This window comes from Lithobates pipiens, unplaced genomic scaffold (assembly GCF_037356315.1).
Source record: "Lithobates pipiens isolate NorthernLeopardFrog02 unplaced genomic scaffold, aLitPip1_a1.2 Scaffold_16, whole genome shotgun sequence".
NCBI lineage: Eukaryota > Metazoa > Chordata > Amphibia > Anura > Ranidae > Lithobates > Lithobates pipiens.
Genome location: NW_027507748.1, coordinates 200,781,944 through 200,803,703, shown reverse-complemented (window position 1 = coordinate 200,803,703; position 21,760 = coordinate 200,781,944). Strand labels below are relative to the sequence as shown.

The 21,760-nt window shown below is 43.2% G+C and overlaps 1 protein-coding gene across 15 annotated transcripts in view; it reads left to right on the top strand.

Annotated features, from left to right (window-relative positions):
- CASK (calcium/calmodulin dependent serine protein kinase) overlaps positions 1-21,760 on the top strand; it is a 486,621-nt gene that overhangs the window by 106,840 nt on the left and 358,021 nt on the right. For all 15 annotated transcript variants that reach the window (XM_077480904.1, XM_077480896.1, XM_077480902.1 and 12 more), the window contains exon 3: positions 9,060-9,165. In XM_077480904.1, the coding sequence (XP_077337030.1) occupies positions 9,060-9,165 (106 nt within the window). The remainder of the gene's footprint in view (positions 1-9,059; positions 9,166-21,760) is intronic.

Here is a 21,760-nt window from a genome sequence, read left to right as displayed (position 1 = left end):
GAGCAAGAAAACAAGTAGACAAATACAAGATCTAGAGTTCTAGACAATAACATGCTTATCATAAGTAGACCAATACAACCCAATGTGTGTACAGGGTACGTACATTGCACACTGGCCATAAAAAAAATGCTGCTTATACAGGCTTTTGGCATTTTTTTCTTTAGCCTGTATAAGCAGTTCTGTGTTGGCCTATTTTTCCCATGCGCATTAGGGCGTTTACAGGCATATTTGCAGCACAGCATTTTCAGACAGAAGGAAAAACCCCATCAGAATCGTGTTTTAAGGACCATTCAGCATTTTTAATTGTAAATTAATTATAGTGAAAAACTGGTAAAGTGGAATGTTGTAGAAAAAAAAAAAATGCTTCTAAAACGAAATGCCCATTAACTCTTAGTTCCAGGCAAAAATGGAACACCTTTGAAATGTATGCATTCAATTTTCCCCAGGCTGAAAGTCATTTTAAACCACTTCAATACAGGGTACTTTCATCTCTTTCCTGCCCAGGCCAATTCTCCACTATCAACGCGGTCACACTTGGAATGACACTTGTCTGGTCATTTTAGCACATTTGTTTGCCTTTTCCTCCGACCCCCACACTATTCCACTCAATGTGCACTTGCACACTTACTGGGCCAACATTTTCGTACTCAGTAATGTCCTTTATTTATGCCCTTTTAGTCTCCCAACATAGACCCGCTACCACTGTGATTGGACACAGTGGGATGCAATTTGGACCCGCCGATCGTTTCGTAGATCGGCCATTCGGCCTGTCTCCCATTCTGTGACCAGGGAAGGCAGTGATCTTGTGCCTTCCCACAGTTCAAGCACTCCCTAGAAACACACCTTTGCTTGCCCCTGATATTAACCCTTTTCCAGACAGTGTCATTGGTACAGTGACAGTGCATATTTTTTAGCACTGATCACTGTATTCGTGTCACTGGTCCCCAAAAAGGGTCAAAAGTGTCAGTGTCCGATTTTTGTCTGCTGCAATATCGCAGTCCAGCTATAAGTTGCTGATCGTTGCCTTTACTACTAAAAAACGTTAAATAAAAATTCCAAAAATATGTCCCATAGTTTTTAGACACTATAACGTTTGCACAAACCAATCAATATATGCGTATTGTGATTATTTTTTTATTTTTTTATTTTTTTTTACCAAAAAAGATTACAGAATACATATTGGCCTAAATTCATTTTTTTTATTAGATATGTTTTTTAGCAGAAAGTGAAAAATATATACGCAGAAATTATTACATGCCACCAAAAGACAGCTTTTTATTTGTGGGGAAAAAAAGGAATTTATTTATTAGGTACAGCATTGCACGACTTTGCAATTGTAAGTTACGCCCCTTTCACACATGCTGATGGTATGTCCGTATTTCATCCATCCGTTTGCGGATGAAATACGGACATCCATTCATCCCTATGGGATAGCGGGTGTCTGCGGATGAGCATCCGCAGACACCCGCTATTGTCCGCCTCCGCAAATGTCCGATTCTGCAGACGGAGGAAAATCCTATTTTTCTGTCCGTCTGCAGAGCGGATCGGATGAACACGGACACACGGTCCGTGCTCGTCCGATCCCCATAGAGGAGAGCGGAGAGCTGACAGGGCGGTCCCCGCACAGTGTGCGGAGACCGCCCTGTCCACAGCCGGCTCAGCGGGGACAACGGAGCGATCCCCGCTGAGCGAGCGGATCATCACGGGGCGGATCTTTACTGATCCGCCCCGTGTGAAAGGGGCCTTAACCACTTGCCGCCCGCCCTATAACAAATTGACGGTGGCAAAGTGGTTGCATAATCCTGATCGGACGTCATATGACGTGATCAGGATTATGAGCCGATGCGCGCCCCTGGCGGCGCGCATCGCGGCGATCGTTGTTGCGGGGTGTCAGTCTGACACCCGGCAACTACGATCTCGGTAAAGAGTCTCCGACGGAGACTCTTTACCACGTGATCAGCCGTGTCCAATCACGGCTGATCACAGTGTAATTAGGAAAAGCCGGTGATCGGCTTTTCCTCACTCGCGTCTGTCAGACGCGAGTAGAGGAGAGCCGATCGGCTGCTCCTCTGACAGGGGGGGTCTGTGCTGATCGATTATCAGCACTGCCCACACTGGACCACCAGGGACGCCACCAGACCACCAGGGATGCCCAGGACAAGGTATGCCACCCTAGACCACCAGGGATCCCAGTCAGTGCCACAATGGATGCCAATCGGTGCCCATAATGGATGCCAATCAGTGCCCACAATGGGCATCACTGATTGGCATGCATTGTTTGGCACTGATTGGCATCCATTAGTACAATATATTATAATACAATGCCGCGTATCAGTTCCCATCCATGCCACCTATCAGTTCCCATCCATGCCACCTATCAGTTCCCATCCATGCCACCTATCAGTTCCCATCCATGCCACCTATCAGTTCCCACCCATGCCAACCTGTGCCGCCTACCCATGCCACCTGTGCCGCCTACCCATGCCCACCTGTGCCGCCTACCCATGCCCACCTTTGCCAGCTATCCGTGCCAATTTGTGCCACCTATCAGTGCCCATCCGTGTCGCCCATCAGTGCCACCCATCAGTGCCGCCTATCAGTGCCACATATCGGTGTCCATCAATGCCACCTCATCAGTGCCACTTCATTGGTGCCACCTCATCGGTGCCCATCAGTGCCGCCTTATTGCCCATCAGTGTAACCCCATCAGTGCCCAGAGAAAACTTATTTGCAAAGTTTTGAAACTGAAACAAAAAAAAAACATTTTTTTTTTTTCAAAGTTTTCGGTATTTTTTTATTTGTTTAGCAAAAAATTAAAACCGCAGAGTTGATCAAATACCACCAAAAGAAAGCTCTATTTGTGGGGAAAAAAATGGGTACAGTGTAGCATGACCGCGCAATTGTCATTCAAAGTGCGACAGCGCTGAAAGCTCAAAATTGGTCTGGGCAGGAAGGTGTTTAAGTGCCTGGTATTGAAGTGGTTAAAGGAACGTAGTGTCGTATCGCAAAAAATGGCCTGGTCATGAAGGGGGTAAAGTTGAAGTGGTTGTAAATTCAGGATTGCTGCCAGCCCCTCTGTTCTACCAAGCTATACTACACAGTGTAAATGTTTGTATAACATTATGCTGCTAAATACAGCTTACAACCTCTAAGTGGAATGCCAGCTTCACCCTTACTGTCCCCTCCCTTCTTAGCACCTATACTAACTAACCTGTATAAAAATACCCATTATATAGGCCCCTCCGGTCTGATCATGTGATTTCCCGTGTCAGCAGGGGAGAATAGAGTGCTCAACAATGGCTGGTAATGCCTGGGAGCTGTGGCGTCACCCATAGACTTCAATGGCCCATCAGTTGTCGGCACTCCCTCCCCTCCCCTGCAGTGGCACTGGCTGACACGGGGCATGTGGTATCACATGAATGGAACAGAGTGACCTGAAATTGGGTAAGTATATTCATCTTTAAAAGAAAACGACCTCAACCTATAACTAGCCCTTGCAGAAAGGTGTACATGGAAGGGCAACACACATCACAAACCAACAAAAGATTTCCCAGCACACTTACCAGCCAGTCTGCAAAACAACCAAATTGACCCCGTCTAACAATTTATGTCAAAAGGGTTTTGTTGGCACACATTTGAAAACTCATGCCCACGCCAAGGAGAGGAGCCTCTGTATACTGTAGTCCTAATGCTATAATTTCCAGAGTCTCCATAGTAGGAGCACATATACATATAAGTGTATGCATCTTTCTTGTAGGTGTTTGGGGGGGGGCAGATTTTAGAGGAGTTACGATGAAGCTGGAATTCCAATAACAGATTCCATATAGCCAATAATTTGGATAAATCCTTTATTCCTTGTTCTAATCGATGTTCTATATCCAGAAAATAAAATCCCAATTCTCATGTGTAGGTTCCATAAACACACCTTTTACCATTGTTTGAGGCCAGACAGACCCTTTCTGAAAATGGAATTGTAACTCTGAAGCACTGACTTGAGAGGGTCAGTTTGGACCTACAATTTTACACTGCTTTGCAAAAACATGATAAATCTCCCCTTCTGAGTAACAGAGTGAATTCCGCTCCATTACTGTATCTGCTGTGATCCTAAAACAAAGTAGTTGTTGCATCTTAATAAATAAATGATTATGCCTTTGCTGTTATTAGTTGAGTTGCATGTTTCCTGATGGTCTTGCAATGAATGCCCCATGCCTACTCAGATAGTGTTCATTTGCAATACATTAGCCTTGTGACATTTGTCTTTTTTTTTTTTTTTTTTTTTTTAGTCACATCAAGGAATTTGTCAATCTATTTTTGTATGTAGAAAAGGTGTGCCGGCTCTTGAAGAGGTACTTTTAGCTAAACGTTTTTAGCCTTAGAAGGATTAGTGAAACTTGTATTACTGCTGATTTGCTGATTCAGGCTATATTTCAGCCTTATGCATACTATTATTTAAAGTGTTACTAAACCCACAACCGTAAAATCAGTTTGTATATGCAGTAAATAATGTTTTAACAGTGGAAACTAAGGGGTTAATCCTTCACATTGTGTAAAAAGGCTGTTTGATCCTGTCTTCTCTGATCCTCCTTCCACTGTCCCCAACCCATCTCTAGATAGTACAGAACATTGGGGCATTTTTCACATGCTCAGTTTGGTGTGTATTGCTAGAGGTGTTTCTTTTTTGGACGGATGCATGTGATCAGTACAGGACCAATCGGCACTGCCCAGACAGAGGATCAGGGGTCATGCAACCTCATGGGACAGTCTCAGGAGAGAGATAACTCCCCATACAAGCATTTTTGGGGGAAATGGCAGAAGATGAATAGTACCTGGGAAGGAGATGGAGCTGGAGGAGTTTGTGGACAGGGATAGAGAGAAAGCAGGGTGAGAAACGAGTGTTACAAGAGGAAGAGGGAGCATTGATTGTAAACTGCAGTGAGAATTTGTATAATAATTGTAATTTTCCCTTTTGGAGGACACCATGGTGCAAAAGACCCACCCCTGACCAGAAATGAGATCAAGTGGTGTGGCTTAGTGGAAAGATCCCTAGCGTGTTTATCAAGTGCTAGGTAGCATTTATTTTCCGTGTACACGTACCCGTGCAAATGCGCCGATACTGAAACCAACACCTTTTTGTAATTCCATTGCGACTTGCATGGACTTCGATGAAATTAAGTCGCAGGTCCAAATCGCACTGATCTGTGGCTTTACAATTTCAAAGCCACACTGGTGTGAACCAAGGCTTATAGTTCTACAGCTTTAAAATCATGCCATTTTAAAGCAGCCAAAGAAATGTTCTTCATAATTTTAAAGAAACGGTAAGATTTCTAAGTCACATTTCACTAAAAATAGGTATCGGTAATTGCCATCTGCGAGTACTTGAGAAAAAGCATTGGTACTGTTAAATAATGGAATGACACAAGGCATTACCTTTTCTAATATATTTATGTCTGTAAAGCAGGCAGCCCATACTGTAATTGATTTTCTTTCCACCACAAGTGGAAGGAAAGCAAATTGCTCAATTCCCCCATCAACACGGTGTGGGGAGGTTTTCTGCAAACCGATCTGGGGGTGTCGTTAACTTCACATTGACACCCGCAGCGGTTTGCAGATCCTAGTGTAAACTATTGTGTGATTCAGGTGCAATATGAGAACCCACACTGGATCCGCAGGGTTCTCGTTAGTGTGAACCGGGCCTAAAGGCACATAAAAGCAATGGTGCCACTCTCACTGTGTGCTTACCTGTGTTTAGGTGGGGTTCGCTTAGCTGCATTTAAAGAATTGAATTGTGTGTCCAGGATCTGGTTAAGGCTCTGTTCACACCTAGGCATTTTTGCTTTCAGGCAGAAAGTCATGCAATTTTTGCCGCGATTTAGTACAAAAGGTCACCAATGTAAAAAGCAGAAAATGCCTGTAATCTGCCAAAAAATAAGCTCCTGTGCTTTTTTGAGCTTCAGGCGTTCTGCTTCAGATAACAAAACGCTCAGATGTGAACAGGGACCATTGAAATAAATACGATTTGTCTTGTTAGGCATTTTTAGAGCTGAGTCTTACAGCAGAAAAAAAACGCCCTGAGTGTTTTTGCAGCGTTTTTTAACATGTTTTTTAACGTTTTTTTTTTAATCACGTTTTTGCCATGATTTTGTACAGGTCAAATGGTCACCAATGTAAAAAGAAAATGCCTGTAAATCTGCCTAAAAAGAAGCTCCACAACTTGCTTGAGCTTCAGGCATTTTGTAGCTTCTAGCTTCAGGCCTTTTGGAGTGAAGATATGAACCATCCACATAGAGAATAATTGATTCCCCCCCTTCCAGCGTTTTGTAGCTCCAGGCTTCAAGCTACAAAACGCTCAGGTGTGAATGGGGCCCTGAGGCCTCATGCACACTGGATGTTAAAATAATGTTATAAAAATGGCAGTAGCTTTGCAGTGAGTTTTTCAAAGTGTTTTAATGGTTTTGCAATATCGTTTTTAGCGTTATTCCTCGTTAGTGTGTTTTCATTTTATTTCAATGGATCAAAAACGTTAAATGCAGCTGAGACGCATTTATCAGCGTTTCAGCGTTTTCTGACGTTAGAGCATTTTTACAGCTGAAAAGCTCCTCGGAACCCCCCCCTTTTTTTTTTTTTTTTTTTTTTTTTTTTTTTTTTATTTTAAGCCCAAAACACGCCCCAGCCAAAAACTGCCAACAGCCTCGGTGTGCATGGACACATAGGATAACGTGGGGGTTTATTGACTGTAGAAAAATATATCTGAGGCCAAAAACAGCTGCTGTAAAAAAACATCCAGTGTGCATGAGGCCTTAAAGAGGTTGTAAACCTTTGACTGAGCCTTTCAACTTTTACCTGAGCCTTGGAACTTGACCCGGCGGGGACGCGCTTTCTCTCTGCCTGGTGTTCTCGGCTCTTGATTGGATAGATTGATAGCAGTGCAGCCATTGGCTCCCACTGCTGTCAATCAAATCCAATGACCCGGGTTTCTGGGGGCGGAGCCAAGGCATACATTCGGCGGCTTTGGACTCGGGAGTGTGCCTGCAAGGTAACACCCCCCACCCCGGGAGAGAACTTCTCCCAGGGGGTTATCTGATGTGGGGAGAAGCAGCGAGAGCTACCGGGGGACCCCAGAAGACCAGCTTCAGGGCCACTTGTGCAAAATGAGCTGCACAGTGAAGGCAAGTGTGATATGTTAAAAAAAAAAAAAAAGAGAACACTACTTTAAAGTAGGAACACTTAAAGCGGAGGTCCACCCTAAAGTGGAGCCTCCGCTCATTGGAACCCTCCGGCGCCACAATTGGCATCTTTCAGAGGGGAGGGGGTGCAGATACCTGTACAGTACAGGTATCTGCACCCACTTCCGGCATAGATATCTGCAGAAGGTACGTCCCTTTCCGAAGGTCCCCCGCCGTCTGCTGGGAAACACACGGATCCCAGAGACAGCGGGGACCATCCTTATTGCGCAGCGCGACTCGCGCATGCGCAGTAGGGAACCGGGAAATGAAGCTGCAAGGCTCCACTTCCTGATTCCCATACCCAAGATGGCTGCGGCAACACCCGAGAGACGATCGAGAGATCGGCTTCGGGTGTCGACATCGCGGGCGCGCTGGGCGGGTAAGTGTCATTATTTTAAAAGTCAGCAGCTGCAGTATTTGTAGCTGCTGGCTTTTAAAAAAAAAAAGAAAAAAAGACAGACTCCCACTTTAAACAAAGGGAAGTGTTCTGGGACATTGTTCATAACATTGTTTATACTTTCCAGATAATGACAGTATCTGCATCCATGCATGCTTATTCTAAACCTGTGCCAGTGTGAATAAGGCCTAAGCATTCCAACTGCAGATGATGTTTCATATAATAAAGTTAGCTTGATGTATTTAGAATTTTAGGTATTGGAGCTATTATATTAGTCTTACTATGGCTAAAAATTTATTTTTTGCCGATCTTTGGCACTGGAATAGTAGCACTCAAAAGAAAATATGGCCTGTTTGGCTTGTCTGACCTCCTTTTTAATATTGTTCTAATCGGATTGTAAAGTATATTTTATAGTGTTTAATGTGGTGTTTTTTTTCTTTTAACAATGGCAAAAAAAGGAAAGTATTTTTATTTTATTTTTGTTACTATTGTAAAAAAAAAAAAATTACTCTTATGATTTCTCTTATGATCAAAAGATCTTTTAGTTGTGCGACGCTGTAACCAAATAAAATTTGCCCCTTTTGCCCCACAAATAGAGCTTTCTTTTCGTGGTATTTGATCACCACTGCGTTTTTTTTATTTTATGCTCTATAAACAAAAAAATTATGGCATTTTTATTTATCTATTTTTTTTTTTTTTCACTAGTAATGACGGCGATCAGCAACTTATAGTGGGACACTGATATTGCAGTGGACAAATTGGACACCTAACTGACACTTTTTAGGGAACCAGTGACACTAATTACAGTGATCGGTGATCAAAATATGCACAGTCCCTGTACTAATGACACTAGCTGGGAAGGGGTTAACATCAGGGGCAATCAAAGGGGATTAACTGTGTGCCTAGGTGGTGTTTCAGTGACTTGGGGGAGGTCCTTTTACAAGACCACAGGATCCATACCTTCTCTGCTGACAGAATGGCAATCTGCCTTGTTTACAAAAACAGACTGCCATTCTGCCTGTGTACCAAACGATTAGTGGGTGCCGGCAGACATCGTGTCCACGGGACCCTCTAATAAGCTCCCATTGTGTAGATTCACAGTGGAAGCGAGCTGCTGGCGGTTCCATACCTGGATGAGGGCGGTCACCCCAAAAAAAAAATACTGTATGTTTTTTTGTTGACAGTCCAGTACAATTCATACTGTTCAATAGAAGCACTCAATAGAAATAATTCTTTCAGGAAAACAAAAAACTGATTATTCGTTTCATACAATTTTTTTACTAAATAGTTTTAATATTTGCTATATAATGGTAGTAGCTAATAGCTAGTTTATAGTTTTGCTGTATAATAGCATACACACAAGTAGCAAAGCGAGATGCTTTTCTGTAATGCTTACCTTGCGTTTCTTTCCAGTAATTGCCATCTTTTTGTATTTACAGATTTGAAGAGAGAGGCCAGCATATGCCACATGCTGAAACATCCACACATTGTAGAGCTATTGGAAACGTACAGCTCCGATGGAATGCTCTATATGGTCTTTGAATTGTAAGTCTTTTTGCTTCTTTTGACTCATCTTAACTGTTTGTTCTTTGGTGTATATTGGCTTCTGCAATGGAAGCAGACTCGGCTTAAGGTTTATGTTCTGAGCAATAATCATGCCTATAAAATCTAATGTTTCATTATCCCTGCTGCTCCAAATAGGGCTGCCAGAGTTATGTTATCAAATGTGTAAATGTATCTCTGCTATAAAAAAATATATAAAGCTTAATCACTCGGTTTCCTAGCAGTTCATTAGCGCTGAATTGCATAACTGGGAAATATTCAGAGTATATTCACAGAAACTATATATTTGCTGTTGCTTTTAATACTTTGCCAGGGTCAAACAAAGTTTTTTAACATTTAGGCCTCATGCCCACGGGCGTTATAAAAAATGATCTGTAAAGATAGTACCAACGCCAGGAAAAGTGTGTTGTTAAAAATGCAATTTTTTGTTCGCATTGGCATCAACTCGCATTTAGCTGCTTTTCTCTGTCTATTCAAAATCAGTGGCTCCCTATGGGAGCCCATTAATTTGAATAGAAGTCGCACCAGAAGTCGAATCAAGATGATCCGACCTGCAGTGCGACTTGTGTTCAGAGAATATTGACAGGGAATCCTGTCAATTTAGTGTGAGGTTACCCCCTCCCGCCAGATCCATACCAGACCAAAGGGCAAGCATGTAGCCTGGCACGTCAGGAAAGGGGGGGTAGGGGGATGGGGCAACAACCCCCCTTCAGCATACCAGGCCACAAGCCCTCGACATGGGGGAGGTTGGTCTTGCGCCCCCCACCGCAAAGTACCATGTCCCTATGCTGATGACAAGGGCCTCTTCCTGTCAACCCTTGTCTGGTGGTTGTCGGGGTCTGCAGGCGGGGACTTAATCGGAATCTGGAAGCCCCCTTTAACAAGGGGGTCCCCCAGATCCCAACCTCCCACCCTAACTGAGTATGGGGTACATGGTACTCCTACCCATTCATCTAAAACAAAAATTGTCAAAAATAAACGCACTACACAGCTTTTTAAAGTATTTTATTAAGGCATCTCTGGCTCTTCTGCCTTTTCTGGCGACGTCTTCTCCCCTCTGCCGGTCCTTCTCCCCTCTGCCGGTCCTTCTCCCCTCTGCCGGTCCTTCTGCCCTCTGCCGGTCCTTCTGCCCTCTGCCGGTCCTTCTGCCCTCTGCCGGTCCTTCTGCCCTCTGCCGGTCCTTCTGCCCTCTGCCGGTCCTTCTGCCCTCTGCCGGTCCTTCTGCCCTCTGCCGGTCCTTCTGCCCTCTGCCGGTCCTTCTCCCCTCTGCCGGTCCTTCTCCCCTCTGCCGGTCCTTCTCCCCTCTGCCGGTCCTTCTCCCCTCTGCCGGTCCTTCTCCCCTCTGCCGGTCCTTCTCCCCTCTGCCGGTCCTTCTGCCCTCTGCCGGTCCTTCTGCCCTCTTCTGCCCCCCCCCCCTTTTTTTTTTTTACACTTTTCTCCCCCCAGGTGAATGGGTAGGGGTACCCACATAGGGTGGGGGGCCAGGATCTGGAGTGCCCCCCTTATTAAAGGGGGCTCCCGGATTCCAATGAGCCTGCAGACCCTGACAACCAACGGCCAGGGTTGTCGGGAAGAGGCCACCAACATGGGGACAAGGTGCTTTGGGGTGGGGGGGCTGCAGGGCGCCCCTCTGCCCCAAAGCACTCACCCTCCCATGTTGAGGGCATGTGGCCTAGTATGGTTCGGGGGATGGGGCTCGTCCCCACCCCTTTTCCTGACCAGCCAGGCACATTCTCGGATAAGGGTCTGGTATGGATTTTGGGGGGACCCCCATGCCTTTTTTTCGGTGTAGGGGGGTTCCCAAGTGCCTGGTATGCTCTTGGAGGGGGAACCCATGCCGTTTTTTATTTAAAATTTCACTTGGAGTTCCCCTCAAGATCATCAGAGCACAAGTCGCATGCCTAAGTCGGATCATGTAGATGGCGATCCAACTTCGATGATAGTCAATGGACTGAAGTAGGATCAAAGTCGGACCAAAGTAGTACAGGGAGCATTTTCAAAGTTGGACCGACTTGTGTCAGACCAGTTAAGACGGCTCCCATAGGGAAACATTGATTTTCATACATCATGCGACATGAGCGCCCAATGTCGAAGCATTTGTCGCACTAGTGTGAACCCGGCCTCACACAGGAACAGAGCTGAGGCTGTCAGTCAGCTAGAGAATCTCTCCTCGGTCACCAATTTTTTTCTTGGTGTCAGGAAAACTTGTGACTCGTGCTCATAGCCGCTCTCAACGTAACTGCAGAGAGAAATGACACTTATTGCTCTGGATTGAGACAAGTACACAGAGGGATTTGCTTTGTTCATATTTCATGTCTGAGCTTTATGAACCACTTGAAAATTAGAATAAAACGCCACTTTATTTTTTTGAAATAAATTGGCCCATAGGAGTTATACGCCTTAATGTGCTAGTATACATCGCGTAAAAGCACAATATGGCAAGCTTGCCTGTCAAACTATGTCCTCCAGCAATGCATTGTTAACCACTTTGGGACCATCGCACTCCGATTTACATCCTCGCTTTGAGGACAGATATCATTGTTATGGCAGCAGCTAGCTGCCATAATCCTGGTACCCCCATGTTTTCCCATCCCACCGAGCTCGCATGCAGAAGCGAACGCATACGTTAGTAGCGCTCGCTACTCATGAAAACGGTGTTCAAACATGTTTGGTATCGCGCAATCGGTACAGCGAGAGCTATAATAGACCTCCCCTGTAACGCAAAACTGGTAACCTGTAGATTTTTTTTATGTCGCCTATGGAGATTTTTAAAGGTAAAAGTTTGTCGCCATTCCACGAGCGGGCGCAATTTTGAAGTGTGACATGTTGGGTATAAATTTACTCAGCGTAACATTCTTTCACAATATAAACAAACAAAAAAAAAAATTGGATGAATGGGTGGGCTGCGATGACATCACTTCTGCGCATGCACACGGGAGTCACATCGGGCACAGATTGGTGCTGTAAATTTATACTGAGCTGCTCTTGCTTCTGACAGACGAGGAGAAGCATTTTTGACCGAGACAAAGGTCTCTTCTGTCCTAAAAACCCTACCTGTCAGAAGTTTTTCATTTTATTTTGTTCATTTCCACTTTAAATGTGAGTAATAATGTATCCAGCGCTGTAACCCCAGGCCAGCATGATGACCCACATTTCTTTCCCTTAAAGTAATTTATCATTCTGCTACATTTTGACATGAAGGTGTACAGCTGACTTCAATCAGACTATATAACTTTCATGTCGTTTTGCTAGAAATGAGCATCTTAAATGCTCCCTTATTCCTTTTGTGGATTTTTGTGTTAAATATTATGGCAGCATCAACCCGTAATGGCTTTAAATCCTAGAGAAGCAATTTCACCCTTCACCAAAAGGTGGCAGACATAAGCTATCTTAAGTGTCCAGCATCAACCAGGCCCACATAGTCTATTGATTGTCTTATATGGCATACACGTTTTTCTCCGGTTTCTTTTAATTTCTGCATAAATACAGAACAAATTAACGGATTTAAAGTGTAAACATTTAATTTTTTATTTTTTTTTAAGTAATCTTGCTCTAATAGTAATCTACATTAAATAATGTAACTAAAGGTTATTTAATACTTCAAACACTTCACTTTAGGCTTGTTTGATACTGAAAAGATCAAAATGAATTCTGGTTGAGAGGAAAATCTTGGGGGGGGGGGGGGGGGGGGGAGAGACTTTCCTGTCGTGATGCTTTCACCCATCTAAAAGTTGCTGTCGACAGAACGGATCGAACCAATATCCTTTTTTTCAGTGCCGATACGATACCAATATTTCCAATATTTCGTAAATTTTTTTGTTTTTTAGCACTGTTATTGCTGTCACAAGGAATGTAAACATCCCTTGTGACAGTAATAGACATGTGAGAGGTACTCTTTATGGAGAGATCGACGTTTTTGAATACTTTTAGTTTTTAAAACTGGCGCCTTTAAGATCCCGGTAATTAAGTGATGTCATGACATTGCTTCAGGAATTCTAGATCTGAGACCTGAACGAAAGATTAGCTTTAGCGTTTTTTCGCATTAGCGGTCTTTATTTTTTCAATGGGTCAAAAGCATTAAACGTTGGTGAGCCACGTTTTTGAGTGTTTATCTGCGTTTATCAGCGTTTTTCAGCTGAAAAACTCCTCTCCGAACCCACTCGTTTTTTAATTTATTTTTTAAAGCCAAAAACTGCTAACAGCCTGTGTGTGCATGGACACATAGGATAACATTACGAGGGGTTTACTGACTGTAGAAAAAAAATGTCTGAAGCCAAAAACAGCTGCTGTGAGACCTAAATATGAGTAGAACTTGCAAAATGCTCCTAAAGGTGAACTTGGCCTTTTAGCTGGCTGTACTCTAGTAGAACCTTTTGTACCAAAATTCTCATTAGTAAAGTTGATGACTTAAAGTGTTACAAAACACACAACAGTAAAATCAGTCTGTATATACAGTAAATCGTGCTTGTTCTACTCACTATGGAACGTAAGGGGTTAATCCTCTGCATTGTAAAAAGGTTCGAGGGGGTGCCTCGGCGGGACAGGACAAGTACTTGGTAGGCAAAGTTTTACTTTAAAAAGGTTTTTATTTTACTTCCAGTAAATAAAAAGGGAGAAGTAGTAATGTGGGCAAACAGAAGCCTATGTGGTAGTAGGGGTATGATTGAGTGTATGGATACAGAAAGCAAGACAGGATGCAATATACAATAAGCACAAAGAGCAAAATACAGGTAATATATTCCTATACTGACGCCTTTCGAGTATTTCAAACTCTTCGTCAGGGAAATGGATCAGCAAACATATATAATATCAATCCTGTATCAGAAGCACGATACGTCACAAATGCATCCATAAATATACATGGATAAAAACAATGGTAGACCTCAGGAGAACAGGAGGGAGCGCTACCTTGTGTCTCCTCGCATCCAACGAAGGAACCAGGAGGTGGAAATCTGATCCTTGAAGGTTGCTCCCACCCTAGATGGAAAGGCCCACAGCCTCAAGTGAAAAAGTGGGGTTTCACCCAACAAAGGGCATCAATGGGAGTCCCTCACAGGACACGCAGGGTGTAATCTGGGGCGCCACTGAAAAAATGGGAATAGTTTTGCAACGTAAAGGCTGGCGATGGTGGATGGCGGGCACATCGCTCGGATCGAAGCACGTCTGGTGGTTCAAATTCACGATGGGTCTCAGCTGGAGCAGCGATGCGTCGGTGTGGCCTGAAATCTCGGGAGATCTCCTGAGATTTCAGGCCACACTGACACCCCCCTCCTTTGACTACATTGTAAAAAGGCTGTTTGATCTTGTCTTCTCTGATCCTCCTCTTCTTCCTTTAACTCCTGATAAGAGTTTATGGAGTCAGGCTGCACATGCTCAGTTTTTTGTGTCCTGCTAAAGAAGTTTGTCTTCTCTTTTGTAGGATGCATGTGATCAGCACAGGGCCAATCGGCACAGATAGTGCAGTGGTCATCAACAGGCCTACTAACAGGCCAGGTTTGCAGGATAACTGAAATATATCACAGGTGATGTGATTGGCTGCTCTGTGATTGCAGTATTCTAGTCTGCATCTCCCCAAGGTGATACATAAAACCTGGCCTGTTGGTGAGCCCCGAGGACAGGGATGATGACCACTGCAGTCTCATCGCCAGTCACAAAATTCTTCTTGGCTGGACACTGATAGAAGTCACAAGACTGTGCTAACTGCTCTAAAAGGGTATTTAGCAGTTTATATTTACTAAAATAATTGCATCTCCATGTTCTGTGTCCTGTGGGAGAATATATATATATATATATATTATAAAAAAATTGAATTGCAGGTTCCTGGCTTCAGTAACACTTTAACAAAAGTACTTAAAAAAAAAGTTTGCTTTTAATGTTCAGTTTTGGAATGAATGGATCTTACGAAGGAGAACATTTTCTGTTGTAGATTTGTTTGTTCAAGAGCATTTTCCATTCTGCTCTTTCACATTTTCTCATCACTACGGACAAAAACTAACAACGAATTGACTAGCAAAAAGAAAATCAAAAGTACATTCTTAAAATGAACATTTTTTAGGAAAGGAAATTCTACTAGTGTATGTGGGGGGAGGGGGACCTTAAGTATCACTACCAGGTCACCCCGTGTGTTCGCAGCAGCTTCACATTTACAGACCATGGTATTGGGCCTTACTGAGTGGGCACAGCCACTCTGTTTTCCTGAATCCCTCCTCCAGACGCAGGCTTGTAATACCACTGCAGCCAGACAGTTTGGCAGGAATCATTAATTGAATAGACATTAAAGCCTTGCAAAGGTCATCTATTAACATGGGGATGACAAGTTCAGAAAACGCACTAGTCTAGCTGCATTTGCTAAATGGCTGCAGTTCGGTTTTAACAAAACAAGTGATTTGAGGCTGGACTTTGGCTTTTTAATATACGTTTTGTAGGCAATTGTCTTCCTGCGTTTTATGTTTGGATGCAGTATCTGCATGTGTCAGTGCAGCGCCATGAAAAGGAATTGCTGTGCTTATAAAGCAATCTCTTATGCTTCCAGTCGCCTTGGGTCAAAGCACATAGCAGTAGTACACTGGTCTGTGTAACGTTTATTAAGAAAAGTTTTCAGACACAAATCAATTTAAAGTAAACTATAACTTAACCTTAGGTGCTAAGCAATCTTGTTTCTTGATACTGTTAATGTTTAATTCAAATAAATATTCTGAAATGGCTGTCAGCACCATGCTCCATGAATTGTGGGGGCACCCCCCTAACAATTGCGTGTGTCAGTAGTTAAATGGAGAAAAGAAAAACTATTAAAGAGGAGGAAGTGCGGTGGGGAAAAAAAAAAGGCAAAAACAATAGAGGGTAACTGGGGTTTGACATTTTTGAGGTATCTTCACTCTATAAAATCAGGTAAGGCTCAGTTTTCTTATTGGAGTCGATCAGTATAAAATGGATAACTAACAGGTGTTCTATTTTAAATAATCATTACAGGGAATGCATCACATTTGGCCTAGGTTCACACTGGTGCGTGGAAAACACTGCATGTTTTTTGCACAAGAATCGAACCGCATTCCTGTGCACATGTATGACTTGCATTGCATCTGCACCACAATGGTGCAGGAACCTTTTTTCATACCCGCACCTGAATTGCATTGCATGGGTTTCCACGCCCATGTGATGCGATTCTGGCAATTGCACTGCATTTTGCGTTCTTTTTTGGGGTATCTGTAATCTAACTTTGATATGCACAGCAGATTGCATGGATGGTGTGTGATCGGCAAGCAGCCCCCCCTCCATCAGGATCAGCAGCAGAATCCACTGATCGACTTCTCCCTGGGAACGGCCGTACATGAATCGAAAATTCAGTCCATGTATGGGCAGCTTGAAGCAGGGTATTAGTGGACAAAAGAATCGGCCAGTTTAGCAGGAACCAGCCGACTTCCGGGCCATGTGTACTGCTGACTGTTCAACAGAAGCTTGTTGAATGACCAGATTCTGTCAAAATATCATAAAGGCAAATCAGCCAGCCAATGGCTGCAGAGCTGATCCGTGTATTCCGATGGAAGGGGATGGGGGTGGGATACAGTAGCTCAGTGGGAGTTGCAGAGATCTATGGGGTTTTTATGTTTTGTTTTTGTTTTTTTACAACTGGCTGATTGAATGAAGAAAAGTGTGAACTGTATACTCTGCTTTACCTACAGTTTCTCTGGAAGAGATCATGTCTGTGAAAATGCTACTTACACCCCCTCCCCCTTATTGACCCCCGGATATTAACCTTTCCAGTGATCTCCCTGTATGGCATAGTAGTTGGGTAATTAGTACACTTTTATGCCATACATTATCAAGTATGGATTATAAAAAAAAAACACTACACACCAAAATTAGCTAAAAATGTATTGAGCAATGGGCTCAAGATCAACAGCATTAATGCCCTAATTATCCTTAACTCCTCCCAGTCTAGAACCATGGACCACCCTTACAAAAAGGGAAGACTACAGTCCCAAAGCGGAGCTGAGCCCACCCTCCCTTTTTTGTAAGGGTGGTCCATGCTCCCTCTTCTGGGTTCCCTCAGCGGCGCTTGTGGCTCCTTCTCTTCTCCAGTGCACTCATCTGAGAATCGCTCTCCTTCGGGACTCCTGTGCGGGCGCACTTCCGTGTACTTCGGCTGCGTCTTTTGACACAGACAGCAGCACTCGTCCCCGCCCCCCACATCATTGGATTTGATTGACAGCAGCTGAAGCCAATGAAGCCTAGCTTGAGCAGGAATAGGATAGTCACTCAGCATAGGTAGTCTTCAAGGGATCCCACATCCATAGAAAATTCAATCAGGTGCTTGATAGCTGCTGATCCAAGACTGATTCATTTTTATGAATGTGACCCTATCAACAGATTCTGTGGACATGTGCACTATATGATCTGATGCTCTGCTAGAAAAGTCTCAATGGCTGCACTCCTATTTATCTAGCCAATCAGGACACAAGACACTGGCTAGAGATGGTGTGCTAGTCCCCGGGGAGAGAGAACGGGTTCAGGTACGTAAAAGGGGGGCTGCTGAATGACTGAAGGGTTTTCACATTATTGCATAGGAATGCATTAAGGTGAAAAAACACGCAAGGGTTTACAACCCCTTTAAGCAAGAGTGACGTTCCACTTTAAACCTACAAACAAAAATATATTACCGGACACACAGGATAGAAGTAGATGCCTCTTTACTGCAGTTTATGCTAAAGTATAGCCTGCAACATTCTCATATTTCTGGCTTAGTACCAGATTGTTCATGAACATTTTTCTTCAGTTGAATATTCATCAGTTAAGCAGTACATTCTTTATTTATGCCCTACTATCCTCCAAGACATTGGAGTTGATTTACTGAAGGTAAATAGACTGTGCACTTTGCTAAGTGCAGTTGCTCTGTGCGAAAGTAGTTTCTCCAGAGCTTGGTAAATGAGGTAAAGTTTCACTTCATTACCAGGTCCTTTGGGTCTGGTATGTATATAGAGGTAACCCTGCACCCAAAAAAAAAAAAATGGTGTGGGGGAGAGGGTGGTTTCTGGGTCCCAGGCACTAAATACTCTGAACAGAAATATATATACTATACTGCCTGCCCTATATACTCTGCAGAGAATTGGGCTTTAGGTATTGGTGGTACCAGAACACTGTAAACCCTCAGTTACTTTTGGTGAACGCAGGAATGGACCCTGCTGTGAAATACTATATCAAAAATTGTAATTACATGCCCCTGTTAAATGGGGGGCATACAAATTGGGCCTTTAGTGCCACAACACTGTAAGCCGTCAGTTACTCTTGATGGGCACAGTAACGGACCCTGCTGTGAAATATTAGATCAAGAACTGTAATTACATGCCCCTGTTAAACAGGGGCAGAAAAATTGGGCCTAGGGTGGTGGCGGCACCACAACACTGTAACCCCTCACAGATACTATTGTTGGGCGCAGGAATGGACCCTGCTGTGAAATACTATGTCAAAAATTGTAATTGTAATTACATGCCCCTGTTAAACAGGGGCAAAAAAACTGGGCCTTAAGCAGTGGTGGTGGTGCCCTAAACCAAAAATTATTGTTGGAAGCTAGCATCCTCAAGCTTGAGGAGGAATAGGATAGTCACTCAGCATAGGCAGTCTTCAAGGGATCCCACATCCATAGCAAATTCAATCAGGTGCTTGATAGCTGCTGATCCAAGACTGATTCATTTTTATGAATGTGACCCCATCAACAGATTCTGTGGACATGTGCACTATATGATCTGATGCTGTGCTAGAAAAGTCTCCAAGTCTGCTCTTACCCCTAGATATTTCTGCACCATGTAATGCAGATGCTGGTGATGGTTGCTTGAATTGATCAGACCTTGGCCCTGAGGACTGAAAAATCGCCTAAAGACATCGGTCAGCTGGTCGCCTTCTGCACCGCTCTTCCTCTGCCTGAACGAAGCATCAACAACACGTTGTCCAGCCCCAGGAAATTGTAAGGCAGGATGAGTTCTGCCACCTTACCCTTGTAACATGGATCAAGAAGGGTTGCCAGCCACAAACTCTTCTGCATCTTATGGCTCAATTAACACGGCCAGCAGAAGAGAAATAGGACAAGCGTGCCTCACGGCCACCTGCAGAGGATGCACCATGTCCACAACCAGCACTGTTGACTGTAGACACAGAGGCTGCTTGCCCCTTTTTTTTGTGGCTTGTGAGTGTCTGCCTCTCCTTGGTGGCCTTCCGAACATGATGTATATTTTATTTTGCAACACCACACTACACTGTATTGTGTACTGTGTACACCACCAGAAGTGTAGTAGCAACTGCACTATGGCTGCACTGTATTGTGTACTGTGTACACCAGCAGAAAAGTAGTAGCAACTACACTACTGCTACACTGTATTGTGTACACCACCAGAATTGTAGTAGCAACTGCACTATGGCTGCACTGTACTGTGTACACCACCAGAAAAGTAGTAGCAACTGCGCTACAGCTGCACTGTATTGTGTAAAACACCAGAAAAGTAGTAGCAGCCGCACTACGGCTGCGATTTGTATTATGTACTGTGTACACCACCAGATCTGTAGTAGCAACTGCACTATGGCTGCACTGTATTGTGTACACCACCAGAAAAGTAGTAGCAACTGCACTACAGCTGCACTGTATAGTGTAATGTGTACGCCACCAGAATTGTGGTAGCAGCTGCACTGTACTGTGTACACCACCAGAAAAGTAGTAGCAGCTGCACTACGGCTGCGTTGTAGTGTGTGTGTGTGTGTGTGTGTGTGTGTGTGTGTGTGTGTGTCTATGTATGTGTGTGTGTCTATGTATGTGTGTGTATGTATATATAACTATAATATGAGTTGCACAATTCTGGCCAAAATGAGAATTGCAATTTTTTTGCTTAGAATAAAAAGATCATGATTCTCGCAACGTTAAATCTTTCACATTATACAAAAAAATTGGGCCAACTTGTTATTTTTTTTTATTCATTAATTTTTTCCAAAATCATCAGGTTTTCCTGATGATGCATGCTTGAGCATGAAATGCATTGAAAGTGAGGCTCAACGCGCATTACACGTGTCCTCTGCTTCCGCACACAACTGAGACGCACGCCGAGCACCATAAACTCGAATGGTGTTGGACCGAGTCCTGCTCTGCTCCACCGCTGCATCTTATATCTGCTGTACCTTACACTGAACAAACTGGATTTGTAAATGTTGCTTTTTATTACACTATCCATGCCTGTGGATTTTCATAGAGGAGCCATCTTTGCAGATGATTTGGATGTGAGCTGGTTTCACTAAGGAGTGTGTGTGTGTGTGTATGTATGTATGTGTGTGTGTATATATATATATATAACGTGTATGTATATATAAAATATACACACACCATTTTCACTTGGATTGAGATCTGGTTGATCCATAAACAGCTGTCCTATGCTGTAAGACCCATGAAGGGGTACATCGGATGAAAGAAGTTTTCTGTTTACTACATGCCTGGTGGTCACTTGGTGGCCAATGTAATCTGGTGAGTGCTTTGATATACCACTTTGGGTGAAGCATTCTTGCACTTTAGAACAACACGGTGATTGGAGTATATTTAGACGATCCATCTATTAGGTTTCACAGCAATGTTTGATATAAATATGGACTTGATATTTACGACAACTTATTGTTTGTGCATTCACATAATGATTATTTAGTCCATTTGACACTCTACAACTGTTGCGCCCTTTATTGTTTCACATTTTGTTTATTGGTCATTACTAATTTTAGGTGCATCAGTTTATTATAGTATATGATATTGTAGTTAGCACCGAACCCCATCTTCTAATTTTTTTTTTTTTTTTTTTTCAAATGTCAGAAAAAGGTTTAGTGTTTAAGTGGTTAAACTTTACTCACTTACACACAAAGTCTATTCCATTGACAAATTGTTACAATGTTTAGACTTAAGTTTCACTGCTATTAAAGGAAAGAGGGCTTAAATGGGAATACCGGGTAGTCGCTCACACCAACCCCATATGTAGTTCCATTCGGCCATATAATAAATTGGACTATACCGGTACTTGGTAATGGAAAAACACTAATAAAATTTAAAATCAATATAATGTTTAATAAAGATATAAAACAAAACAACACTGAAATATCACTTGAAGGAGTACAATAATATGCACATCACAGTTGAGGTATTCCTGACGGGTTCTCCATAGGGAACATTCAACCGTAGAAAGTGCACAATAAATTTCCTCGACTAGTTTCGCGGGAAAAGGCCCGCTTCTTCAGGAGGATATCTATATAAAAGTATCACAGTTATTAAACAATACACAAATGTAAAGATATAAGCAATACAGTTATCATAATGTTATTGATTTTACATACACAAATTCCCTATATGTTTAAAAGAGGAGGTCAGCTCACCCTACTTCAAGGAACAGGCTGCAGGTAAGGAGATCCGCAGAGTCCCCCCACGGTGAACATGGGGGATTGGTAAACGCCGGCTCTGGATAAATAATATTATAATAATTTATCAATTAGGAGGGGTATATCTTGAATTAAGGAAGAAAGGGGAAGGGGGGGAGGAGAAAGAAGAGGAAGAAAGACCTCGTGA